The following is a 25,986-nucleotide window of genomic DNA, read 5'->3' as shown; positions in this document are numbered from 1 at the left end:
TATTGGAAGTCATTCGCAGCTTTAGCCGGTGCTGGTTTTGGAAGCTGTGACCTTTTAACAAGAGTTTTGAACGTGATGGGAGAATTGGTGAATGGGGTCTGTGCATGAAGTTCATGGAGATGTCCTCCCTGACTGCTCAGCGCTGGTGGGACCTCCGCTTGGGCACTGTGTCCAGTTCAGGGCACAACATTTCTGTAGAGACAGACTGTACAGCACAGTGAAAAGCATCTGAAAAGATGACCATGTTGTACACATGGTGAGGAAGAAAGGCTGATGGGAGCCTGAGGAGCTGCCTGAGTCTTCGGGTGTGTAAAAGGTAGTGTCCCAGTCGTAGGTAAAAACCCCTTTTCTGTTCTCCTCGAGTGGAGCAAACAGTCATGAGAGGAAATCATGGAAAAAGATCCAGGTTAGGCAGTAGGAGATCTTTCTAACAGCACGGGGAAGCACTGGAAGGTCACTTGGGGAGTTGCTGTTGCTTGGAGGGTTTGAAAGGACTCAACAACCCTGTTGCTCCTGGAGGGCAGGTAGAGGTGATCCTGCCAGGAGGGTAGGGGATTAGGTGACCCTGAGAGACTCTTCCAAGGCTTTGCTGTTTCTTTGGAAAGTGCTGTTTCCCTCTGGCTTGGGGTCCTTCTCTGTGTCTGGGCATGGCACATTTGTGCTCTCTTGGACAGAAAAGTGCAACCGTGCTGCACTTCCATGGGGTGTGCTGTCAGAGCAAACACCACCCGTCCTGGCTGCTGGGAAGCTGTTACATGCTGCCCTCGTGGGCAGGATCTTCAGGCAATGCTGGGCAGGGTGCTGGCAACCAGCCTAGTCTCTGGCATGCCAGTCTCCAGACAGTCCACGTCCTTTGGCGGTGCTGTTACAGGAGCATCTCAGAAGCTCCTACCTCCATGGCTGCTCCATCATGGATCACTGTGAGGTGCCTGATGTGCTGCCAGCTCACTGCCACCCACCACCACTCAAGATTTTATGTTTTCCTCGGCTCTTTATTCCAGCAACCCCATGGAGACCAAAGGATCCCATCGCTGTCCTCTCTCCTCACACATAGGACTTGTTTCAAGGTTTCCTCCTCTTCCTTGGCCTGCCTCTCTTCCCAGACTGATGATCTGGTGGGGCACTTTGAAACCCATCAAGAAATGGCCTTGCCATCCCTGCTTGGCTCCTTGCTCTCAGGACTTCAAGAACTGTCTGATGGCAGAGGTGGGTCCAGCCTTTCCTCTTCCAGAGGACCATGCTCTGTAGTGATGCTGTTGAGCATTTGCAGATCCAAGGATTAAAGTTGGAGAGAACTGCAGATCTCTTCAGATCTAATTTTCATGTGTCAGGGGCTGTGTTTTCATCCCAGCCTCCTCCACCTGTGGAACCCTTGGCAAAGTAATGCATCTTCCAGAGCAGCAGCAAGTGTAGACCCAGGAGTGTGTCAAGGTGGAGACTTTGCCACTCCCTGACTGTCTGCTCCTGTGGTTGATCACCTCCATAGAAATATCATCTTCCCTGTTTCAAATTTGTCTGGTTTCCCCTTGCAGGCAGTGTTAGTGTCCTCTCCCTCTGCCAGCATTACTCAGATAACTCAGAAGCAGCAGCTACCTCCTGATATCTGCACATCAGCCCCTGTCACAAGCTCACAGGGAGCCATCTCTCTGCGTGACAGGATTTCAGTTGACTTTATAATATGTTTGGGCTTGGCTGCAGCCTGTGGGACTGCCCAGTTGGTGCGGCTGATTGTTTTGCCACCATATTAATTGGCAGTCCACTCCGGATGATGGCTGGTTGATCACAAGAGCATGCTGGCTTAAACCAAATGTCTTACAGACGCCGGAGACCTGGAGTTATTGTTTCTACTCAAAGCTAAGTATAAAATAACCAGTCTGCCGTAAGGCTGCACAGAGTGGTGCCAGCACCCTTTGCAGTGAGATCTGTCCTCAGCTGCTCCCTTCCTGCCTCCGCGGTGTGCTGGGAACAGTGCAAAGCATCGCTGCTGCTGTGCCCGAGGTGAGCATCCAGCCTGGAGGGCTGCGGGGCTCAGTGCCACCTGCACAGCCAGAGCACCCCTGTCCAGGACCACACAGCCACGGTGGCTGGGGCTTGCACCCGGGTCTGTGTCAGCAAAACCAGGCAGATTCTGGTGTTTGGGAGCTCTTGCCCACTCCCTGGCCAGCAGGTACCACTCGTGAGCATGCTCCCGGTTGCAGGTAGGATTTTTGGGCTCTCCAGCCTGCCTCCCCACCAGGGCTGCAGGCACATCCACCCACCCCCGCAGGGCTCCTCTGTGTGTTCTGGAGAGCTGCAGGAACTGGCCATGCAGCCCTGCACTGTCCCCTGTCTGCTGGAGGAGTGGGCTTCGATGTCCCTTCCATGCCCACCTGCTGCTGAAGAGCCAGGCACAGAAGAGCCTGCTCTGAAGACCTGTCTGGGGGTCTCCCAACTGCTGTGGAGAACCCAATGTCCTTTCTGCACCAGCCTGCAGGACAGCCCTCACCAGAGAGCCAATGCCTACCTCTGCAGTGGCTGCTGCAGCAGAGGATGTTGGGGGGACATTTGAAAGCATTTAAAGCTCTGTCCCCATCCCAGAACATGTGAGCAGAGCTGCTCTGGCAGGAGACAGGGAGGAGAGGCTGGCAGTAAGAGGCCCCGGAGCTGCAGCAGGGTGCTGGGAAAGAGCAGCTGGACCTACCTGGTACTACTTGCTGATGGGAGAAGCTCCACAGGGCCCCATCTCATGGGGGTAAAAAGCAACTCTGTCTACATCAGACATGTGCGCGTGCACCCAGATTGGGTTCTGCTTCCCTTGGTGGAGGTGCACTGCAGGAAGGAGCCCTCTCAGTATTGTCACGCTTTCCCCCGTGGCACTGGCAGAGTGAGGAACAGCTGCTGCAGCGAGTCTGCAGGAGAGCTTGGGGGGCTCTGCCTGCTGCGGGTCTGGTGTGGCTGGGAGAAGCACCCTGCAGGTAGGTAGCAATCTGAGCATGCTGGAAGACTCTTGTGCCAGCTGACCAGTCTTGTAGCATGCAGGACTTGGGTTAAAACCAGCTGTCTTGGACAGGCAGGGTAGAGGAACCTGCAGCCGAGTGGTATCACAGGAGCCAACTGCTCTGGAGCCCACACCAGGGCCCCAGTGGGGATAGTCTCCCATGGCTAAAACTATGTCTTTTGCAAGTGTTTGTGCAGTATGGGGCTGACTAGACAGCGGCAGCCGCAATGAGTGGATGTATTTCTAGACCATTGCCCAGCCACTAGCTAGCCTTCTGAAGGTGGTGCTAGCGTGTCAGGAGGGATAGTGCACACAGCCTGTATATATACACACAGGTGTGTTGTGGCCCGATTGCCCCTGTGAAGGTCTCTGCTTGCATCTAGCAGGGAGGCAGGTCCCTGCCATTGTGCCATCTCCACCTGGTACAGCCATGCCTTCAGTGCCCAAACCCGAGTCCTCTCTTGCAGTGTGTGATACAAAGGGTCAGAAAGGAGATGGGGTAACCCTGAAACTCCCTAGCTTCTTGGTCTCCAGCATATGTTCTCTGCACTGGGCAGATGGCTGTGGGCTTTCCCTTGAGGAGAAGGGGTGGGAAATGTCTGGTTTGCTTCAAGTAGAGATCGTGGCTGTGGGCAGGTGGCCATGTGTCCTGGGTGCTGCTGGCTGAAAGCTGTCCCTGCTTTCATTCCTGGGAGCGGGCTCCGAGGGCAGCAGTGGCCCTGCACGCAGCTCAGCCCAAGGGCTGCCTGCCCTGGTATCCTGCTCTCCAAGCTCCAGGCACAAGAGTGGGGCCACTCCAGTGCTGTGGCTGCTGTCACCAGTGTTACAGTGACAGCAGGGCAGGAGCTGTGGCTGCCATCCGCAGTGCTGGCCCGCAGCAGTGGGCAAAGTGGCACAGTTGGCAGGGCACAGACATGGCTGCGTTATGTGGCAGGGCAGAAACCCTTCCCATAGAGTGGAGGGTGCAGGCTGAAACATCTCTGTCCAGTGACTGCCCAGGGCCAGCACAGGGGGGACCAAGCCACTGCATGAGGTGCCACAGCTCAGGGGTCCTTGGCAGCAGTGCCTGACCTCCACAAAGGCTGGTGGGATTGCTGTGTGGCAGAAAAAAACCCAAAGCTTTTCTGATCTCAGACTTGCTGCTCAGCCACTGCCAAGCAGTGTTGGCATCTCATCATCGGTGCCCTAGAGCCCAACCAGAGCGAGCTACTGGTCCAGTGTGGGGTTACTGCTTGAACCAGTTGCTGTGACCCCAGGGATGCCAGCTTCTTCAAGAGGAATGGAGCAAAGCACAGAGGTGGCTGCTCTCTGCTGGGCCCCACATGGCTGCCCTTGTCCTGGGAGTGCTGCCACTGCCTGGCCTGTTCTGGTGGGACAGGAGCCCTCTGTCCCATCTCTGTGTCTGAAGCATTTGTGTGTACACCGCCATGGCATCCAGCCTCAGGTCCTGGGTTTGGCAGTCCCTGAGCATAGCAAACCACCTGGCTGTTTGCTTGATATTTTCTTGGTGGGGGGAAAAGTGATGGATTCCTGCTGTACTGTGTGAATCTGCTGTTTACCGTGGGTGTGCCCAGGTAAGTGTGCATCCAGGCAGAGGCTGTCTGGGGCACCGGGTTCCTTGGAGGTTTCCTGGCTGCCTCTGCAGCGCTGGGTTTATGCTGCCTGTCTGTGTGCCTTGCAGGCTCTGAAAAGGAAGCCGGACCTCTTCCTGTGTAGCAACCTGGATGTCAAAGCAGTGTTTCAGTGTGGTGAGTACCACTGGCACGGGCGCGCGCTCGAAACTGCTCTGCAGAGAAGCCAGCCTGCTCCTCCTGCGGAGCCAGGTGCAGACCAGCCAAAAGCTGGGGACCACAAGGCTGATTTGGGGTGGTGTGCGGTGTTCCTGGCTGCTAACCCGAGCGATTTCTGCCCGCAGGTGTCCTTTCGCTCAAGTTCCCTGAGGCCCCAACAGTCAAAGCATCCTGTGGCTTTTTTGTGAGTATCGTGGCATCGTGCAGCCCCCTGAGAGCTGGGAGGGCAGGAGTGGGGCTGCAGGTTGGGCAACAGCGCTGCAGTGCGGAGCTGGCTCCGGCACTGAGCGGGCTGGGCTCTGTGTTGCAGACGGAGCTGCTGCCCCGCTGCGGAGAGATCGCCCCTGTGGGACAGGTCGTGCATGAGAACGGCAAAGTGCTGCTGCAGGCAGTGCTGGAGGTGAGAGACGCTGGGACCGCGGACTCCCCGGGCAGCTGTGGGCTCTGTTCCCGAGCAGCATGTCTGCAGAGCTGGGGCCAGAGAGCCCGGCAGTGTGGGTGGGTGCTGGCAGGGTGACACCAGGGGCTCAGCGGGGTCTGTCTGCTCGGTGGCAGGGTGTCGGCGGCCAGGCTTCCCGCAGCCTCATGGATCACTTCGCAGAAATCCTCTTTGCCTTGAACAAGCACTGCTTCAGCTACCTGAGCGTCTGGATCAAGGAGGCCATGCAGCAGGATGGCTTCCCCTCAGCCCGCGTCAGCCCTGAGCAGAAGGAGACCTTCAGCCAGCAGATCCTCAGGTTCGTGCACCCCTCCCTGGGGCGGCTGTGCCCCATGCGCTGTGGGAATACCCCCCCACCCTTGCATGGCCTGGCATGTCCCTCCTGCTTCATGTTTGTCCCCTCCCTCTGTCTTAGCAGAGAGCGTGTGAACAAGCGGCGAGTGAAGGAGATGGTGAAGGAGTTCACCCTGCTGTGCCGAGGGCTGCACGGCACGGAGTACACAGCAGACTACTGAGCACCTGGCCAGGACCGCGGACAATTTGCCCGGACCAGCTCTTCCCCGCAAGGAAGCCCCCCCTCATCCTCCCCGCCCTGCTGCAGTACGGCTCGTAGAATAACCCTCCACCTAGAATTAACCCACTCAGGACGCTCCTCAGCTAGATTTGGTGGCCGCATCTCGGTGTCAGCATCTTTGTTTCCCCCAGCATGCTCCCCCCTCGCAGGGGACGGGAGTGCCGGCTGCAGGAGGCGGTGGCGCGGGGGGGCAAAGCCTGGGCAGGACTGTCCCAGCACGGACTGCCCCGTGCCGGGGCTACCAGCCCTTCCCCGCGGGTGCCCGTGCCCCATGGTGGGGAGGCTGCCCCTGTGCCCACAGCAGTGGCTGGCTGGGCAGGGGGGGCTCGCCCCCTGCTCGTTTGTACGTGTGTGGTTGGGAGGGGGGAGGCCCTGCACCTAATTATATTAAGAATATTTCTATGTTGTGGCTGTCATTTTTGCGGTGCCTGGATTTTGCCTGCCCCTTGCCTCTGGGGAAGAGCCCAGTGGAGGAGGCTGAATCAAGGCTGGGATGCCTCAAAGCCTCCTGAGGGATGGCAAAAACGAGTCCCCTCTGCTTCCCCCGCCCGGCATGGAGCAGCTCACAGAGCAGAAACGGTCCTGCCCCACGTGAGAGGGGCCAGACTCCATCCCCGCCGAACGCAGGGTCCTCCCTGCAGCACAGTGTGTGTGCACCCCGCTCCTGGGCATCACAGCAGGTGAGGGCCTTGCTCACAGTTGAAGCCCTCTGCGCTTTGCCTCAGCTCCCCAGCCCAGCCTGTGAACGCACTTCTGTTTCTGGGGGGTCCCAGTTCTGGTTTTCTCTTGGGTCATTTTTAACCCTGTGCAACACCCAAGTGCACTAACAAGTGTGCACAACCAAGTGCACACCACCATCTATCTGTACTTTGACTCTGGGACCCCAGTCTGCGCTCCTCAGCCCATGTTTTATTCTAGAAGATGATTCACTCACGAGTCCTTTTCAGTTCAGCTTTAGTTAGCAGCAGTAGCCCACAAAAGCCTCAAGTCCTGGTGCTGTTGGCTTGTGTGAAGCTGTGACCTTTCCACGGAGGGCCAAAGCTGCCCTGGAGCGGGGAGCCCTCTGGGCCAAGCACCTCTCCTGGCCTGCCACTGCCCTGGCCATGAGCCCCAGGGTGACGCAAGCACCCCCAAACACACATGCAACTCCTGCTCTCCCACCATAGCACTACTGACCCACAGCCGCATCCAGTATGGGGCCAGCGGGTGGCTGGTCCGGACCCTCATGAGACCCTCATGGGTCTGACAGCCAGCGGCAGGCGACCCCCGGGCCCCTGTGCACCCGCTGCTCCTGCCGAATCAGGATTGCTCACGCCCCTCGTCCTCATAGGCAATGGCAATCCCTCGTCGGCCCTGCACAGCCTTGGAGACAGGGGTCTGCCCCAGCTGCTGCTCCAGGCCCCGCCAGCTGCGGGAGTCCAGGAAGGAGGCTGGGAGGAGAGAGAAAGGAAATTGTTACTGGGAGCAGGGAGGCAACACTGCCCCTGCACCGGGGCTCAGCCCCACCACGAAACCAAATCACAAACCAGCAGGGCTGATCTCCGCGAGGGCCCGTGTCTGGTCCCTGCAGGCCAGGACGGTGCTGGGCAGCTGGGGGGCTGGGGGGTCACAGAGGTGGGCAGCACGCATCTCCCCCGTGATCAGCGAGATGTCAGGAACAGCCTCTGCTGCAGGGACAGCCGGTGGGAGCTCAACGTGAGCACAGGCACCTGCCGGGAGACAGTAACATCAGCCTGGTACTCACATCTATCCTCTGGCTGGTGCAGAGCCAGGGCAACCGTGGCCTCCAGGAAGGGGAACGGGGCAGGATGCGCCCCAGGAGGGTGTTGGGCGGCTGGTTCCTAGCATTACCTGGCAGCAGGTCTCGGAAGTCAGTGAGGTAGTTCCCCGTCCATTCACGGGCTGGGTTACAGGCCAGCTCCAGCTCGTAGGGGGTGACAACAGGCCGGTAGAAATCACTAGAGTCCAACAGGGAGTTCTGAGCACAGGCCACCAGGACAAAAATGTCCACCTCCAGGAAGTTGGCCAGCTTGGCGGGGTTTGGCTTCCCCACAGCCAGCGTGTAGCTGCGCTTGCCAGCCCTGTGCAGAAGCTCCCGGAGGTGCTGCAGCACGGCCAGGTAGCCTGCCACGCCAAGGGTGCCCACCAGGATGCCCACCACATGGGCGTCCCGGGCCCGCTCCACCAGGTAGAGGCGTCGCATCAGGGCCCGGTTGACGTTGAAGGTCTCATGGCGGCCGCAGCCGGTGGCAGGGTCAAAGGAACTGAAGGGGCACCGGTTCCAGGTCAGCATGAAGCTGGTGAGGGCCAGGCCCTCAGCTCCCACGTAGAACATGGCGTAGTCCTGCAGCCCTCCCGGTGCCTCCACCGGGAACTGGCGACCAAACTGCCGCACCTCCCCGGGCGGTGTGGGGCCAGGAGGGTCCCCACACACCACCCTGGAGAAGACAACATTAAGGTATTCGGGGCACAACTGCTGCTCCAGCTCACCTGAAGGGAGAGAGGAGTGACAATGAAAGAGGGCCACAGACGCGTCCTGCAGAAGGTGGGACAGCAGATTAGGAGAGAGGAGAGGACAGAATCAAGGCTGCGGACTGCCTGCCTGCCTGCTGCTGCCTCTCCCCCTGGCAGCTCTGCAGGGCTCTGAGCACTGCCAGAGTCCCACTCCCTGCCCCAGAGCACTCACCCATCGCATGGGCATAGACCACATCGTTCAGCACCACCACACGGCTCTGCCGGTCGGGGTAGAGCTCCCGGAAGGCCTCTGCGCAACACCCGACGTCCAGGGGCTGCTGCCCGAAGATGTGCAGCACCGGGAGCTTTCTGCAGGGGCTGAGGCAGGCCGGGCCGTAGTGCAGCACCGCCTCGGCACCCGCGTGCTCGGCGGCCACTTCGTCCACACAGCAGCTGCGGGGAAGACCCGGTGTCAGACGGGCTCTGCACCACGGAGCTCTTCCTCCTCCCTGGCACTGCTGTCCCCAACCCGAGCGGCTCTGACCCTCGGCCCTGTCAGGCTGGGGATGAGCAGCCCTGTTCCTGCCCATGGAGGCACCCCCGGACACCCCACACGACCCCACACCGACCTGCCGTACGTGGTGTCTCCCAGGATGTACATCTCGGCCCCGGTCGCCGCCTCCATCCGGGCCGCCACCGCCGCCGCGTCCGCCAGGAGCCCATCAGGGAACTGGAGGGCGACCTGGGGGGAAACACGGAGTAAGGCACCGGGGAGGGGCGGCCCACAGCCCCCGGCCCTGCTCCACCCCCGGCCCCGCTCACCTTGCGGAACCCGCCGCCCCGCACGAAGGCGGCGGCTCGGCCCATCTCGTAGAAGCCGTCGAGCTCCCCCCGCGGGGCCGCCGCCGCCGGGCCCAGCTCCCGCCGCAGCGCGGCCTCCCCATCGCTGCTGAAGGCCGTTGCCATGGCGCCGCGGGGTCGGGGGTCAGGCCCGCCACGCGGGACCCCTGCGCCCGCTTCCGGGCTGGGGCGAGGAGTCGGCCAATCAGAATTAGGCACCGCCCTCCCTGATCCCGGAAATCCCGCCCCTGGCGGAGCGGAGCCTATCGCGCTTCACGGCAGGGCGGGGCTGGGAAGGACAGCCAATGGAAAGATGCTCCTGTCGCGGTGCATTATGGTCTATGTAGTTCCCTCGCGGCAGTCAGGCCGGGCAGCCAATAAGCGGGCGCGGTGGAGGCGGTGGCACGTCGTTACTTCCTCTCGGGCGCTGCGGTTCCGCTCACGTGTTCCACGCGGGTCAGGTGACGCGCTCGCGCCCGGTCGGACCGCTCGGTTCCGTCCCGCGCCGCTGCCGCCATGACGGGGCTCGCGCTGCTGTACTCGGGGCTCGGCCTCGCCTTCTGGACCACGATGCTGGGCGTCGGTCAGCGCCGGGACGGCGGGCGGGGGGGCCGGCGCCGGGCCGCGGGTCACGGAGAGGGCTGGGCTGAGGGGCAGAGGGCGGTGGGTTACAGGGCTGGGCCGTGGGGCAGGAAGGGGCTGTGGGCCTGAGGGGAGACTGGAGTTCGGGCCAGTGTCCGCGCTGGCTGCTCCCTTGCCGGAGAGGGGCTGGAGGGTTTGCTGTGGCGTGGAAAAGGGAGGCGGGGGTCGAGGAGGTGCGAGGTTGTCAGTGCCCTGGTGGCTCGTGGCCTGCCGTGGCACCGGGAGGGCTCCTGTGGGGCTCCTCAGCCAGGACATCACCCCCTGGGTGCTCCCTCAGAGGGGCTGGACCCCCAGCAGTGCGCTGTTGGATGCGCAGCTTTCAGCGCTTGGAGCCTCTCCGGCTTCAGCAGTCACTTCTCTGTATGCGAGAGCGGAAAGGTACTGGTGCTAGTCAAGGGTTCTGTTTGGATTTGGCAGATCAGGGGAAGTAAAGGCAGGTGCCTGGTTTTTCAGGCTGTGACAGCTGATGTCCCATGGATGGAGGAGATCGACCTCCCGCTTTGCCAAGCTGTGGCAGCATAAACAAACGTGCAAGTTTGTCTTGATGATTGCAGAGCTGATGCATGGCTGTGTTGCAGCTTGTGACAGCCCAGGCTCTGCTGCTGATGGTGTTGGGCTCAGCAGCACTGAGAATGGGATTAATATGCAAGAGGTAGCAGGAAAGTTTTATGCCGGAGCTATTGGTTATTTCCTCTTTCAGCACAGAGTGAAGTGACCACGAGCCAGGCAGAGACTGGGGAGACCTTGGCTCCTGCCTCAGCATTTGGGTGAGGGGAGAGACTGAGTCAGAAATGAAGGCTGGCTCACTCCCTCGTGTTTCCAGGGCCTGATGAACCCAGTGCTGGGCCCAGGGCTGCCTTACTGGGCTCTTTGAGTCATGCAGCCTGCACCAGTGCAGATGCACACTGTGAACTTGAGACTGTTGGAAAATCTCGACGAGCTGAGATGCTCGCAATTTCCTCTGCCCTGTTGCAATCCCCTTTTGGGAAGGCGTGAGCAGGAAGCGGTCTCATTCTGCGTGGTGTTGTAGTGGTGCCTCTCTGTGCTTTCCCTCCTTGTCCTGAGCCCTGCTTTGGTGCTCCAGTCCTGCTGCCCCAGCTCTTTTCTGTCCTTCTGGCTGCAGGGCTGGGAGCCAGAGCTCACAAGCATCTTTCACTCTTTCTTTTGTCTATGAATCCAAGGCTACACTGCTCTTGAAGAAATGGAAGGTGCCCTGAGGATCTGCCCTGAGCCGGTTGTAGCTCTTCTTTACCACTCCTGGGGAGTGGGGGCGGCTGAGGCTGGCTGGGTTCAGTTCCTGCTCTGGCAGCCAAGCAGCAAAGCCAAAACACAAGTCACAGACCAGCCGGGCCCAGCACCGTAGAGATCATCCCTGAAGGTTGCTGGGTGTGCAGGCTGGGAAGTGGCCTCCCTCTGTGCTCCCTGGCTGTGGTGGCACTGTTCCTTGTTTGCGTGTGTCACAGCAGGAGACAGGGGACACCCCAGTTCTGTGGGTGGGAGTGGCATTACCACTTCCCATTTCAGGGCCAGCTCGCCTGGCAGTGCTTGTATGTTCTTGTGGTGCGTGTGGTGCTGAGCCCTGAGTTACGTGTGGAGGGGTTTAGCATATAGGGATGATGGGGACATCCCTGCTGCAAGGCTGGCAGGTCTCCCTACGCTGCCGCGCCAAGGCCATCCCATGGGATGAGTTGGACAGGGAAGGGCTCCTCTGACCTGGGGCACATGGTCCTGCCCCTGTATTGCTGCTGGGCACATTACCAGTTTGCCATCACCCCCTGCCTTCAGGCTGCAACTCTAGGGGGAAGGGAGCAGCGGAACAGGTGCAGTGACCTCTTTGCTGCTTTTAAGCGTTTCAGAAGTCTCCTGGTTTCCACTTTTCCCAGCCATACGGGGGGCCGGTGTCACACAGCCACTAGTTCTAGTCAGCAATGGTAGACCCATCCCTTCCCCCTCTTTATCTGGTGTGGAGCAGACAGTACCATGCTGCCTGCACTTATCTGTTCCTTAGGGCCAGGTCACCCTCTCTTGCAGCTGTGCTCTGCGAGCCATGCAAAGAGCAAGTGTCTCTTCTGGTCTGCAGCTGTGTTTCCCACTCACGAGCTCAGAGCAGGGCAGGGTTACGGTGAGAACACCTCTGTGTGTGCTTGGGCTGCACGGGGCTGCTTGCTGGGTGTGACTCGTGGCTGCGATTCAGCACAGGAGAGGAGCACTCGGGTTACAGCAGGGCAAGCTGTCCTTGTAATCCCTAGAAAGGAAGGGCTCTGCTGGGTTTCTCAGGCCTGTGCTTTGGTGTCTCCTGCCTGTGTTGGGGTACAAATTTCTCTGGAAATAACTAACCCTGGGGGAAACACTGAGGACAGCAGGCACATCTTGAACACCCACAGCCTTGGGAAGGGGGGTGCTGGGGGATAGCTGCAGCTTCTGGTGTTGATGGGCTCCTGGGAAGCAGCACAGACCCTGGTGGGATGGTGATGAAGCAGCACATGATGGTCAGGCCACAGCCTCGCACCTCTCGCCTTCCCTGTGAGAGAGAAGGGCTTGCAGAAGATCACCTGGTGCTGTGGCTCTCCAGTGGAGCTGAGCCATTGGGTGATGCAGATGGAGACTGTGCTGGGGCACCGGCCTTTGGTTTGCCCTTGAGCCCCTGTTGCCCAGCATGGCCTGTGGGCACTCAGCAGGGTCAGGGAACAGAAGATGGGTGCGACAACCACCACGATCCTCTTCTGGGTGAAGACTGGGATGGGGTCTGGGTGTATGGTAGGTCTGGGCTGTCTCTGCTCTGCACTGATATGGGAGTGCTGGAATCACTGGGGCAGGACTTTGGCGGGCCACCCTGCCCCACAGCTCAGGGCACCTGAGCCAGTCTTCCTAGTAGCCCTCCTGCATGTGCTCCTGGGCCTCTGCCCCGGGGCTTTGCAGGTGGCGGAGGAAACAGCAGTGCAGTGCTGGTAGCTGGTGCCTGTCTGAAGGTTCCCATGTCGCTCTTGCTTTCCAGGGATCTGCTACACAATATTTGACCTGGGCTTCCGCTTCGATGTGGCCTGGTGAGTTCCCTGTAAATTCTGGCATCCTCGGGGCTGTGTGGACAGTGTTGGCAGTGCCTGCAGGGAACAGCACTTGCTTTTGAGCAACGAGCAGTGGTCACTGCATCGCAGGGAAATGAGAGCTACAGTGAGCAGGGCCTCTGCTTTCCATGAGGCGGGATGGATGCAGCCCACGTGTACATGTGGCTGGCTCCATATGGGGTCTTGGTGCAGCCATCACTGCCCTTCCCACCGCCTCTCCCAGCCCAGGCTTCCCCTCACAGTGAGAGTTTGGGGGGAAGATCTCAGTCCATGCAGGTGAGGGTCCTGGGTTACTGGCTGGCAGAGAGAGGCTTTCATGTCCCACTGTCTGGCAGTGCCCAACCCATCTTGGGCTGCATGATTGGGTGGTGGGTGCCTGTTTTGGGGCTGTGCACCATGACTAGGGGGGCTCAGCCTGTATGCTAACTCGGGGCACTTCTTTCTCTCCAGGTTCTTGACGGAGACCTCACCCTTCATGTGGTCCAACCTGGGCATTGGCCTGGCAATCTCCCTGTCTGTGGTGGGAGCTGCCTGGTGAGTGGGGCTGACTGTTCAGCAGGCTCCTGTTGTCCCACTTTGGTAGCTGTGTATACACTGTGGTTTCCCCACGGCAGGGCAGGGGCAGAACAGCATGTACATGCAGGGGTGTGGTGCTGTGTGGGTCGCCACAGCAGTGGAGCCAGGTTGCTGGGCTCCTGGGGGGTCTGGGCAGACCACCTCACAGGCTGCACTGGCAGTGGAGAGGCAGGGATGTCCCTGACTCTCTGGAAGTCGTACTCCTGAGCCCAGGCTGTGCAGTGGTGGCTCTTGTGCCCCAGCAGCTCTGTTGGTGTAGGTGGTGGAGCTTGGGACCATTTGTACCCTGGGGGTGGGACAGGTCAAGTCTGCAGTGTCCCCCAGCTGCATGCTCGATTCTTTGCTCAGCTGGAAGATCCTGGTTTCCCTATTGAATCCTTCTGCGAGTGCCAGACCCTCCACCAACCACCCTTGTCTGCCGCAGGGGGATTTACATCACGGGCTCCAGCATCATTGGTGGTGGAGTCAAAGCCCCTCGGATCAAAACCAAGAATCTGGTCAGGTAAGCACAGACCTGGAGTTAGTTCTCATGCCGTGCTGGAGCCGGGCAGGTCCCAGCCTGGTGCAGAGGCTCCCGTCCTCTCTCTAGCTGGGTGCTGCTGACAGACTGTTCCTTGCTGAGCCGCTGACGCCGTTTGCTTTCAAAACAAAGAGCCCTAAAAGAGCCAGAGTGCCGCTTTGAAGAGTCACTGTGTGATATCACACAGTGAATGAGCCCAGTGTGTTCAAAACAAACACCCTGACATCACACTTCCTGCCCCAGGCAGAGTTCCCCTGGCCAGACCTTGCACAGCCCTTCCCCAAAGGAGCAGAAGGGGGCTGCTGGAGGACAGGGCTCCCTGGACCCGCTTCCCGCAGCGCCGTCGCAGCTTACTCGGGTGGCACAGCACAACTAGCAGCCAGCCTTTGTGTTTGGCAGCTCCCCTTGTTTGAGAGCAAAGCAGTGGGTAGGCTGGACTGCCTTTCTGTCCTTGGCAGCACTGGGGCAGGCTCAGATATGGCTGTGGAAGGGTCTGGCTGCTGATGGCTGGGCGTGAAGTGGTGGGAGCTGCTCGCGGTGGGGCAGAGCCTGGGACGCGTGGTCAGACTGACTGAGGCACTGTGATCAGACTTTGCCTTTCTCCCACAGCATCATTTTCTGCGAGGCTGTGGCCATCTATGGGATCATCATGGCGATTGTCATCAGTAACATGGCTGAGGTATGGGAGGACCTGGGCTGCCCTGTCAGCCCTGCACTGGCCTCAGGGCCATGCATGGGCACAGGCCAGTGTTGGGAGCGGTGGCCCTGTGGGGGACTTTGGACACTGTTGTGGCTCTGGGAGCCCCTGGGTTGGTGGTCTCTGTGGTGGCCCTTGTCCACGCTGAAGAGTGGGTTGGGGGAGCATGCCCAAGGCAGGTGTCGTGAAGCCACCCAGGGACATGGTGTCAGGGACCAGCCCTAGCCAAAATGTGGCTGCCTCACGCTGTGTCGGGGACAGGTGCCTCTCCCAGAGACCATGGATTTGCCACTAACCCAGGCCCTGTGCTTTCTCTCAGCCTTTCTCTGCAGTCACCCCAGAGACAATTGGAGCCAGGAACTACCACGCAGGTAAGGACTGTTCAGTCCCTGGTGCTGTTGCTGTGTGCATTGCCACACCCTGACCGCTGCCTTCTGACCTGCCTGTGGCTTGCTGCAGGTGTCTGGAGGACATGGGACTCTTCTGCCAAAAAGCAGCTTTTTAGTTACCTTCTCCAGGCCCTCCTGCACCCAGCTGGGCTGTGCTGCCCAGTGGTGGCAGGTTGCTGGCACCTGTGGGAGCTGGGGTGCACCCTGGAGCAGTCCTGCTCCCCGAACAGGAGAACGCTGCTGGTCCTTGGCAGCTCTAGGTCTTCTGTCACCTCAAGGCAGAACTGCTGCAGCGTGCCCCCTGCTGGGGTGCAGGTGGAAGGGGGTTACCCCCTGCTCTTGCAGTGTTCCTCTCTCACAGGTTTCTCCATGTTTGGGGCTGGCCTGACCGTGGGATTGTGCAATCTCTTCTGTGGGGTCTGCGTGGGCATCGTGGGCAGCGGGGCTGCCCTGGCTGATGCCCAGAATGCCAGCCTCTTCGTCAAGATCCTGATCGTGGAGATCTTCGGCAGTGCCATAGGGCTGTTTGGAGTCATCGTTGCTATCCTGCAGGTACCCACCTCCCAGGGCCACTAGGCTTATGTAAGCACAAGGTGCCTGTCGCCCTGGGTGCTCTTCAGCTCCAGGGAGACACACCTGGGCTCCAGCACAATCCTCTGCATTGGGGTGAGGAGGCTGCTTGCAAGGTTTGGGGTGGCACAGCTCTCCCCACAGTGTACCATCCCTATCTGCAGCAGTGTGAACTTTTGATGGCCCCTCTGAGCAGCTGCCACTGAGGGTGTCACCTTGGGTGCACCCTGTGTGGTGCTCGTGTCTTGTCAGTGGGGCTGATAAGCTGTCTGCAGCTTCTGGACAGTCCCGAGGTGCTTGGGTGGGACTGGGGTGCTGGGCTGGGTTTTGCAGGGCATGGCCTAACCTCTTTTTTTTCTTTCTAGACATCTAAAGTAAAAATGGGCAACTGAGCCCTGTCCCACCCAGCCTGTTCCAGCCCGCCCCAAGAGGTGCTGTATATACTTATTTAATGTTTCTATCCTTGGCTGGGGCGGGAGCTGCCCAGCAGCAGGAACCAGAGCCTGGCTGTGTAGAGCCCCATCCCGCCGATCAGTCGGCCCCTTGGAAGAAACAAATTTCTCTGTGTGAATTCTGCCCCCAGCGGCCTGGCCCAGCCTGCGGGGCCCTGCTGCTGCGTGTCCCGGTGTGTGTAGAATCGACCACCAGTGCAATTCTGTGTCCGTGAAATAAATATGGTTCTCGTCCAAGGATGCAGCTCTTCCTCTGCCCTGTGTGTGCCGGGGAGGCTTGCAGAGAGCAGGTGCTGATTTGGGCTGACCCCCTGCTCGGAGATTCCTCTCTGTGCCTCTGGCAAAGTCTCTGTCCTGCTCCAGGAACCTGGTGCTGTCCTCCCTGTGTGGGGTTAACCCTGCTGCCTGCTCAGCCTGCAAGAAGCCACCCTCTGGGCTGTGGGAACACAGAGCTCTGCTTTGCTGCCCAGAGCAGGTAGGAGGCTGCTGGAGCAGGCAGCTCTGCGCTGCCTCTGCCAGGCTCCTACCAGGGCTGGCACTGCCCCATGCAAGGCACGCTGGAGGCACAGGCGCAAGCTGGTTTGGGCCTTTCGGCTCCCACCCAGGTGGTTTAGCACAGAGGGAGTGTACACAGTGTCCGTAGCCTCACTGTGCAGCTGGGGAACCTCAGAAGGGCAGAGGAGCAAAGCTTTTGCCCCTTCGAAGGCTGTTCCCCAGCCAGCAGCTCTGTTGGCTGGGTGCTGGGGCTCTCCAGTCTGCAGTGCCCCGCTATTCTGGGGGGCCCTGGCAGAGGTCCCAGGCCTGGGGATGCTTCCTGCTGGCTCTGCCCTCCTCTCCCTGTCTGTAGTGAATAGAGCACGGGGAAACTGGCTGCGGACAACTGGGCCTGCAGCTCATCTGCTGCTTGGGGGAAGGAAAGAACAAGGTCCTCCTGCCTCTGCTCTGCAGAGAGCCTGGAGCCGATGCTTCTGCAGTCTGCTTTATCCAGCACAAGGCCCTCATCCTGCTGTGCTGCCAGTACATTTTTGTAGGGAAAGCATTGATCCCCTGGTGCTGTTAGTGCTGTGTCAGAGCGGGTGCACGCCTGGAGCTGCCCATCTCTCTTCCCACCTGGATGCAACAGGCTGGGGCAGTGGTGGGGCTGCTGAAGCCAGGGAAGGGTTCACGCCTGCTGGTTTTTTTGCCCTTGAACTAGGGCAGCTGCCTCTGCACAGCCTCTCCGAGCTCTGGCGGTCTTCTGGCTTTGCTCCACGTCGTCCGGGGTGTTTTGGGACAGCAGTGTGTTTCAGCCCTGGGTGTGGGAAGGCTGCTGGGGCAAATCAGGCCACTGCTCCCGCTAGCTGTGCTGCGTGCTGGCTGTTGTCTAGGACTGGAGGCTGCAGCAGAGCTCCCTGTGCCCCACGTCATGGCAGGGATGCAGGCTGGGCCCTGCCTGCTCAGGAGAAAGGGTGCCAGGTGTGGGCAGAGTTCTGCCTGTCCTGCATGAGCGCTGTACCCTCATCCTCTGGCATTGCCAGTGCTGCAGGCCAGAGACGTCTAAAGCCCCTGGGAGCTGCAGGGCCACCTTGTCAGACCCATGCCAAACTTGTGGGGCTGTGTTCAGGAAGGAGATGCCTGGGGTTGGAGAACCTGCATTAGTGGTAGAGGAGCTGCTCTGTGGGTTAATCATCTTCCTGGTTAACAACTGTCTGGAAAGACACCCCACTTGTTCAGGGATGGGTCTTGCCCTTCCCTGCCTTGATAGAAATCCATGCGCTGCCAGGTGCTTTTCCGCCCTCCAAATCTTGCCTGTGTTATCATGGCTTTAGCAGGGGAATGGGCTCCAGACTTGCCTGTGGGCCCTTTGTGAGGGCACAAGACCCACCAGGGCTGGTCTCGGGGTGGCCCACAGTTCACTTCCCGCAGCTGGCTGTGGTGAGGTGAGCTCACCCTGCGCTCCCTTGTTCTAGGTGTGTGTGTTTGGGTTCAAGGACTTGGGTGTGCTGAATACCTCCTGCTCAAGCATGGAGAAAAAGCTTAAGGGGGGCTCTTGCACCTTGTCTCATTTAGGAGCAGCAGCAGCGAGAGTTGAACGATGACTTGGTGGCTGCCTGTAAGTACTCACAGGGGAAATGCCACTTGCTGAAGAGCTGAACCAAGGCAGAAATTGGACGGCTTTCAGCAGGGCTTGCTTGCAGGGGTGGAGCAGGGCCGGGCTGGTTGGGTATTGCTCCAATCTCTGCTGTAAGGTTGCCTTACGAAGGGAGCTGCCATGGGGCAGAGGGAAAGCCCCCGCTCGGGTGGTTGGCCAGGCACCGGGCATGAGGAGAGGCCTCGGCAGGCAGGGGCTGCTCGAAACGGGCACCAATGCCATGGGGTGGCTGGCAAGAAGGGAAAGGCTGCGGATGGAGCAAAAATTACTCGTGGTGGGCCGAATGTGCAGTGGGACCAGCCCAAGGTCTTTCAGTGGTGCCGCTGTGGTAGGGAGAGTGGAATTCTCGGTGTTTCCTAGCAATGAAACAGGGAAAGGGGGGGGTGGGGGGGAGAAAGGAGCCACAACTAGGTTGTGGTGGGCGCTGAGCCAGCACTGGCTCTTGGGGACGCCCGGGTCGCCCTGGGTGGGTCCGTGAAAGCGCTGCCTCCCACGCTGCCAAAAACCCACCGGGAAGAAGGGGAGGAAGAAACACCGAGAGCCCGTGTCCCCGGGAGTGCTCGGAGGGTCCGCGGTGCCGCGCTTGCGGCCAAGGGCTGAACATCTCGGGGTGGAGCGGGGGGCATCGGGCGTCCCCGGGTGGGGTTGGTGTTTGCATCCGTGCGGTCCCGGTCCCCGCGGGGCTGCCCTCGCCCGGCGGCAGCGCGGTCGGTCCCGGAGCGCGGGGCGGGCGGCGGCGGCGGCCCCGCCCGGTGCGGCGGCGGCGGCGGGCGGAGCCGGCGTGCGGGCGCGGCCCCGTCTCCCTGCGGCTCTCGGTGGTGCGGCGGCCCGGCCGGCAGGCCCCCCCCGCAGCCCCGGGCATGGGAGCCCGCGGGCCGGCGGCCGGGGCTGGAGGAGGAAGAGGAGGAAGAGGAAGAGAAGGAGGCGGCGGCGGGGGCCGCTGACCGGCGCCGGGGCGGCGCGGCAGCCCCGAGGCCGCGGTGAGTGGAGCGGCGCGGACAGGCCTGGCCGGGTGGGGGAGGCCCGGGATGCGACCCGGGGGAAGCGATCTCGGTCACTTACGCGTGTGCACGCCCCAGCTCGGGAAAAAAAGCGTCTTTTTGAGGTTGTTTCTCGTTTTTTAATAAGTTTTTGTGTGTCGGAGACTGGGAAAAATTAGGGGGGGGTTGGATGTGCTGAATGCACCCACTCACCCTGCTTTTGGCCAGGAGAAGGAAGGCACGGGGGGAGTCTCCTCCTTTGGTGGCACCGGGGCCATCGTCTCCCCCTGCGCCTCCCTTCTCCCAGCCCAGGGATGTCCTGCGGGAAGAAGGATGGAGCCCACTGGGACGAGCATCCCCTCTAAAATGAGCATCGCCGGCCCCACACATCGCATGGGGGTGAATCCCTGGGGACTAGCTCCCCAGTCCCTGGTTGATTTTGGCCTCTCGCACCCTGCAAAGGTGCTGCCGTGGGAGGAGGTGACATCATGTTTCATAGCCCCCTGCTCAGCGGGTGTTTTTAAGCCCACTCATGTTCGTGGCATCCCGTGGCTGCCGTTCGAGAGAGTGCTTCGCTTTTGTTCCCGTCGAGAATCGCTCTCTACTCGCCTCATGGATTGCCCTGCTAAAGGGTCTCTAAAACCCACTCTTATTTTTCCCTAGCACCTCTCTACCTGGCTGTTGAGATGCTCTTGCTCCATGTGCTCCCTGCTGGGAGGGTTTTTGGGGAGGGTTTCTAGCAGGCGCTGGGGGCAGGCAGGTCCCTGTGTCAAGGGGCTGTGCTGGGTGACAGGGTGCCATGACCGTGAGAAGGTTTGGGAGATAATGGCAAAGCCAGCTTTTCTCCAGAGGGCAACTTTCTAGAAAACACCTGGATGAGGGGTTGGGGTGCTGGCGCGTGCCAGGAGACCCCTGCCTGCGGAGACCCCCCCTCTGCATCTTGTGGAGAGAGAGGGTGAACACAGTTGGGGCATTGGGCTTGGAGCCTTTTCCAGCACCTCCCTGCCTGCGGTGGGCTCCTGCCAGCACCCCGCTGCCTGCTGGGGTCAGCCCTGAGGCTGGCAGAGGGCAGCTGGAGCGGGGTTGGGCAGGGGGTCCTGCTTCGCACCTCGGCTCGGATCCCCGCTCCCCGCCGGTGCTGCCGTCACTGCCGGTTCAGTGCCCTGCGGCTCCCCGGGGGGCCCCACTGGCCAGGGCTGGCAGCTGCCGGTGGGCTGGCCCCAGGCCCTGGGCCTGTTGCCAGCACCCTCGGGTCCTAGCTGCACTCCTGCCAGGGGGTCCTGCCGCAGCCAGCCGCTGGGGTCCCCCCAGGGTCCCTGCAACGGCACTGGCCTGTCCCAGGGTCCCCAGGGCCTTGTGATCCCCCATGCCTGTCCCTTGCGGTTGCCTTGCCCTGTGCTAGCTTCTTCCCTGAGAGCGGGGGCTGGGGCAGGGACCAGGGCAGGAACTGGGGTGCACGGCCATGCTGCGGCCCAAGTCCCGGCAGTGGCGGGGCTGGGAAGGGTTGGACAGTTTGGCTCAGCCGGGGCTCTCCGGTGACTCTCCCGGCTGCCTTCCCAGCAGGACTCTGGCCCAGCTCCAGGTGTCATGTGGGAGATAAGGGGACCCTGTCTCCTGGTGGCTTCCGGCGTCCCGGGGGGCCTCACCACCAGCAGCAGGAGCAGAGAGGACCTGCGCTGCTGGCTGTAAGCCGGACCCCCCTGGGCACGGCAGGGACCCCCACCCTGGGAGCCAGGACGTCCCACTTGGCTTGGCTCGGTGTCTGCCGCACAGCTGCTCGCCCTGCTGGGTGCCCCGAGGAGGGCCCCCACCGACATGGCACTCACTGCCAGCCCCGCTTCGGTGTTGCTGCTGGGGTGCAGCACTGTGGGGGGGCACGGGATGGGGAGCAGGGAAATTAGGTGCCTCAGAAAGGGGTAGCTGGTGGGGGCACCCATGGTGCCCTTGGGACAGCCCAGGCTGGGTGCGTTTTTGGAGAACGTGATCTCTGAGGGCCCAGCCTCCTTTGCAGCACCCATGGGGGTATCTCCGTTCCCTGCTGGGGGGTGATGGGGACAGGGAGTGCGTCTGGCCTGGTCTTGGCCTTGGAAAGCAGGGAGGAGACTTGCTGCATGGGGCTAGGGACCTCTTGTGTCTTCACGTCTGTGTCTTCAGAGCAGGAGTCTGAGTGCAGTATCCCCCCCTGGGGCGCTGGCTGGCATACTGACCTGCGAGCCCGTCAGGCCTGCGCTGCTCCTGCTGCCCCCGTGTCATTCGGGCTGGGGTTGGGAGCTCAGGCTTGCAGTGTCCTGAGCATGGGTTGTCTCAGCAGGATCGGGTCCGTGGCTGGAGCCGCCCCCCCTGCCCTGCTGAGTGCACATGTCCGCCTGCCCATGCCCGGAAGATGACCAGGCTGCTCTTGGGGGTGACCCTGGAAAGGATTTGCAAGGCCGTGCTGCTGCTCTGCCTGCTCCACTTCGTCATCATCATGATCCTCTACTTCGACGTCTACGCGCAGCACCTGGACTTCTTCAGCCGCTTCAACGCCAGGAACGCCTCGCGCGCCCACCCCTTCTCCAATTCCTCCCGCCCCAACGGCACCGTCCCCAGCTACGGGCTGGCCGGCGCTGAGGCCCCGTCCCCCAGCGCCAAGCCCAGCGCCAACCAGTCCGCCACCGAGAAGCCCTTGCAGCCCTGCCAGGAGACACCTCCTGGCTTAGGTGAGATGGGTGGGGTGAGCGTGGAGGGGGGAGTTCAGCTCTGGCTCCGAGCGTGGGGCTGAGGTGGGTGCCCATGGGTGGCATCCTGGTCCCCTGGGATCTCGACATGACTTCCTGGTGGTCCCAGGGGTGGAGCAATGGTGAAAACCCAGCCTGGAACTGATACCAGGACAGCTGGTTTCAGGCTTTGTTAGTGGCTTGCCCAGTCTCTTCCCCTGTTTGGGAAAGGTTTTGGGTGTCATCTGCCCTCGGCAGTGCCAGTTCCCCTTGCAGGTCCCCCTCACTGTTTGCTCTGCCAGCCTGGCCGGGAGCGGCAGGTGACCATGACCCTGACCATGTCCCGTCCTGCGGGCATCACCCTGCCCTCCCTCTTGCAGTTGGGCGCCTGCTCATTGAGTTCAGCTCTCCCATGAGCATGGAGCGGGTGCAGCGGGAGAACCCCGATGTGCGCCAGGGTGGCAAGTACACCCCCCCGGACTGCCTGCCCCGGCAGAAGGTGGCCATTCTCATCCCCTTCCGGCACCGTGAGCACCACCTCAAGTACTGGCTGCACTACCTGCACCCCATCCTGCGCCGGCAGAAGGTGGCTTATGGCATCTACATCATCAACCAGGTATGGGGGGGCAGGGCCAAGGGGGTGGTGGGGCTGGGGTAGGCAGGTGGGCATCACTGAACTCTGCCCTTTAGTTCGGTGAGGACACCTTCAACCGGGCCAAGCTGCTCAACGTAGGGTTCCTGGAGGCGCTCAAGGACGATGAGGAGTATGACTGCTTCATCTTCAGCGATGTGGACCTCATCCCCATGGACGACCGCAACCTCTATCGCTGCTATGAGCAGCCACGGCACTTTGCCGTTGGAATGGACAAGTTTGGGTTCAGGTGGGTGTCCTGAGGAGCTGGGGTGTTTCCACCCAGGCATGGCTGGGGTGGCCTTTCTGGGATGACGCTGGGGCCACCAACCTCAGTTGTCACCTGGGGCAGGTGTGGGATTGGTGCCTCAAATTGTGGATGTGGAATGGGACAGGGTGGGAGGGTGACACAGAGGAGGGCTGGTGCTTGTCCCTGGGGGTCCCTGTGGGGCTGACCCCCATCCTTGCCTGTCCCTGGGACTGACCTGTTTGCTGTCAACCTGCAGGCTGCCCTATGCTGGCTACTTTGGTGGTGTCTCTGGCCTGAGCAAGTCCCAGTTCCTGAAGATCAATGGCTTTCCCAATGAGTACTGGGGCTGGGGAGGAGAGGACGATGACATCTTTAACCGGTAGGTGCTGACCCCTTGCCAGTGCTGGCTGGTTGGGGTATGCTGGGAGCTCCCTGTGGAGCAACAACTTGGCACCCTCATCAGTGCTGGGGCTCCTGGTTTAGTAAGGGATTTAATTACCCTCCAGCTTGGGGGTTAGTGACCCTAAGGGATCGAGCTGGCCCCTCCCAGGGTTTTGGAGGGCTGACATGCCTTCCTTGTTGCTGAACTCCCCCCAGCGTGGTGGGGCCCGGCTCCCTCCCGCTGCGGTATGAGCTGCGCCAGCGGGGCGGTGTGCCTGCGGGCTCCACTCCAGGCCAGGGCCGGGATGCTAAACTTGGAAGCATCCAGTGCTGGGATGCAAAACTTGGAAGCGTCTTAGTGGCGGCCGTGTGGCGGCCAGGCAGGCATTTCTGCCGGCAGCCGGCAGGCCGCAGCACAGCCGCATACAGAACCTGAGCTGAGTGTCCCCACACACACCCCGCATTGGGTGCCAGAGCTGGATGGCTGCTGCCTCATCTCCCGTGGGTTTCCCCACAGGGCAGTGCATGGCTGGTGGTGCACAACCAGCCCGTAATGGCTGGGTGACCAAAACACCCCTTGCAGGTGCCGTGGGCAGGGTGGCACAGTTGCAGTTTCCGTTCAAGTTGGGCTCAGGGTGGAGAACAAGCAGTGTGTGGAGCTCTGGGAGAGGTTCAGGCAGCCCTTAACATGTGGGGAGGGCCCCGAGGAAAGGGCTGGGCACTGGCATTTAGAGAATGTAAAGGGCAGAGGCTGCGGAGGGAGGGATGGACGGTGGCGTGCGCTTGGTGCAGGCTGACTGCAGCTGCCAGCCAGCGGAGCTGGAGGTCACAGTGTGGGAGCAGTGCTTTGGGCACGTTCTGCCGTGGGGCATGTGGCACCCTCGGTCATGGCACTGGCCCAGTCATGGCCTGGCTTTACTCATCTTGGCTTGGCACTGCCCCGTTTAACCAGGGACAGGTTTATTTGGGCTGGGGACTGACCCCAGAGGTCTCTGGGCCAGGGAATGTCCCACCCTGGTGCTCACAGGCTGATCCCCCCCCCCCCCCCCCCCCCCGCTCCTGGCCCCCAGCATCTCCCTGAATGGCATGAAGGTGTCGAGGCCCGACATCCGCATCGGGAGGTACCGCATGATCAAGCACGAACGCGACAAACACAACGAGCCCAACCCGCAGAGGTGAGTGAGCCGCAGGGCCTGGGGCAGCTGGGACACCGGGTGATTGCTGGGCTGCCTCCAGCCACTGGCTCCCCTGCTCTGCTCACCCCCGCGGAGGTCCGGCACTGCTGGCACCAACCACAGCAAGCCCCCACAGACCTCATCCTACTCCCCTTTCCACCAGATTCACCAAGATCCAGAATACCAAAATGACAATGAAGCGGGATGGAATCAGCTCGCTGCAGTACCGGTTGGTGGAGGTCTCGCGCCAGCCCATGTACACCAACATCACGGTGGAGATCGGCAGGCCGCCCCCCCGCCTGGCCCGGGGCTAGTGCTCTCACCGCCGGCGGAGCCGCCAGGAGCCGGCTCTGTGTCCAGACTGGCTGGGCACAGCGGGTTTTGCCCCGGCTCGAGAGCCAGGACTGTACGGGGATGTTTTCTGCCTACTCTGCTGCCTTCTGGAGACGGCCGCCCCTCGGTCCCCAGGATTTCTCTGTCCCCCCCATCCCCACGAGTGTGTTTGCAGGACCCCCGCCCCATACTCGGTGTGTTGGCGGACGAGCCCGGCCGCCCCGCGTGTGGCTCCCGGCACAGAGGAAGGGGGCAGCTCCAGACCTGGCATGGAGGCCCCTGCCCATGCCAGCTCCTGCCTGCACCCCAGGTAGGGAGGGAGGGTGAGATCCCACTGCTCTGGGAGAGCTGGGGAGGTCCCCACCAGTGCTGTGAGAAGCGGGGTGCAGGCTTCCCCCTTCATCAGCACTGGAGCTGCTGCTGTCCCAGGGGAGTGGGAGCAGCTCGGGGTCCCCCTGAGCAGGCAGGCTCAGGGTGAGGTTGCCGACCCAGCCAGGCGCTGCCCATGCCGCTGGGCATGCAGACGTGGCTCGCTGTCTTCCTCTGCTTTAGTCTGGTGCTTAGAGCTGGGCCCATCTCAGCTCTGCCAAACAGAGACCTCTGGTTAGCGATGCCCCTCGCTGTGCCTCAGTTTCCCCAGGGCTGGGGGGTGGCGGCCATATCCCGTCCCCTCTCCGCAAAGGCAGATGCTGTGTGTGCGTGTGCAGCCCCTGCTTGTGCCTGCCCTCCCTGCTTGGGGGGGGGAAATGGGGCTCATTTGAACCCCCGCAGCCTCTCCTGAGAGGGGCTGGCAGAGGGGGGCTGCCCCACAGCTCCTTCCAGCAGTGGGTGCCCCACAGACAGTTTAGGGGCCATTGGGGTCTCCCCCTTCTCTGGCTTCCCCCCTCCAGGCCTGGGGCAGGGGGGCTGCAGGCAAGAGAGGCTGGGGCCATGCAGGGCGGGCGCCCCATGCCCCTCCATGGGACTGGGAGCCCTGGCACCCCCACACACCCTGCGGGGTGCCGGGAGCAGTGGGGTTGGGAGTGGGACAGCACGCCAGGGCAGGGGGGCACCGGCAACTTTTGTACATTTGAATGTCTGACCCTTTTTTTCAGCGTACGTTGAATGCAGCGTTCGGTCATAGAGACCGGGGTTTTTGTATTTAATAAAAGTTTCAAAAGTTTGCAGGGTTTGTGGGGCCAGGAGAGGTGGGGATCACCAAGAGATGGGTGGTTTCAGCATCCAGGGGATAGGGGAGGGGGGGCAGCCCTGCCTGCCACCTCCAGCTGGGAGCTGGGAGGTGGGAGGCAGAGACCCCCCCACCTTGCCCTGCTCTTCCCACCCATGGAGCCCCCCCTGCAGCTTACCCAGCCCTGGGGCAGCACTGGGGGGGCTCCTGCCCCACAAGGTGCCCAGCCACAGCTAGGCTGAAGTGCTCAGGGCAT

The 25,986-nt window shown here is 61.3% G+C and overlaps 4 protein-coding genes across 6 annotated transcripts in view; 3 read left to right on the top strand and 1 right to left on the bottom strand.

The window, feature by feature from the left end:
- IPO13 (importin 13) overlaps positions 1–6,183 on the top strand; it is a 31,691-nt gene extending 25,508 nt beyond the window's left edge. The window contains exons 16-20 of one of the 3 annotated variants that reach the window (XM_074832213.1): positions 4,659–4,725; positions 4,893–4,951; positions 5,078–5,167; positions 5,323–5,504; positions 5,622–6,183. In XM_074832213.1, the coding sequence (XP_074688314.1) occupies positions 4,659–4,725; positions 4,893–4,951; positions 5,078–5,167; positions 5,323–5,504; positions 5,622–5,721 (498 nt within the window). In that variant the 3' untranslated portion in view covers positions 5,722–6,183. Of the gene's footprint in view, positions 1–4,658; positions 4,726–4,892; positions 4,952–5,077; positions 5,168–5,322; positions 5,505–5,621 lie in introns of those variants that run through there. The other 2 variants (XM_074832214.1, XR_012624125.1) reach the window with 2 other exon arrangements.
- A 493-nt stretch (positions 6,184–6,676) lies between these two features.
- DPH2 (diphthamide biosynthesis 2) lies at positions 6,677–9,250 on the bottom strand. Its single transcript, XM_074833231.1, has 6 exons — positions 9,057–9,250; positions 8,864–8,976; positions 8,467–8,687; positions 7,632–8,270; positions 7,307–7,489; positions 6,677–7,210 (listed from the first exon to the last, which is right to left on the bottom strand). Exons 1-6 carry the CDS (start codon positions 9,198–9,200, stop codon positions 7,080–7,082), a joined length of 1,431 nt encoding a protein of 476 aa, XP_074689332.1. The 5' UTR covers positions 9,201–9,250; the 3' UTR covers positions 6,677–7,079.
- A 236-nt stretch (positions 9,251–9,486) lies between these two features.
- ATP6V0B (ATPase H+ transporting V0 subunit b) lies at positions 9,487–16,225 on the top strand. Its single transcript, XM_074832211.1, has 8 exons — positions 9,487–9,657; positions 12,712–12,760; positions 13,232–13,315; positions 13,782–13,859; positions 14,487–14,556; positions 14,894–14,945; positions 15,325–15,515; positions 15,899–16,225. Exons 1-8 carry the CDS (start codon positions 9,591–9,593, stop codon positions 15,923–15,925), a joined length of 618 nt encoding a protein of 205 aa, XP_074688312.1. The 5' UTR covers positions 9,487–9,590; the 3' UTR covers positions 15,926–16,225.
- A 2,672-nt stretch (positions 16,226–18,897) lies between these two features.
- B4GALT2 (beta-1,4-galactosyltransferase 2) lies at positions 18,898–25,724 on the top strand. The gene is made up of 7 exons (XM_074832210.1): positions 18,898–19,096; positions 21,408–21,795; positions 22,173–22,408; positions 22,483–22,673; positions 22,930–23,052; positions 24,125–24,229; positions 24,393–25,724. Exons 2-7 carry the CDS (start codon positions 21,480–21,482, stop codon positions 24,541–24,543), a joined length of 1,122 nt encoding a protein of 373 aa, XP_074688311.1. The 5' UTR covers positions 18,898–19,096; positions 21,408–21,479; the 3' UTR covers positions 24,544–25,724.
- Positions 25,725–25,986: the final 262 nt, after the last annotated feature.

This window comes from Strix aluco, chromosome 8, assembly GCF_031877795.1.
Source record: "Strix aluco isolate bStrAlu1 chromosome 8, bStrAlu1.hap1, whole genome shotgun sequence".
Taxonomy (NCBI): Eukaryota; Metazoa; Chordata; class Aves; order Strigiformes; family Strigidae; genus Strix; species Strix aluco.
The sequence above is the reverse complement of the archived record's forward strand: the minus strand, read 5'-3'. Positions and strand labels throughout refer to the sequence as shown.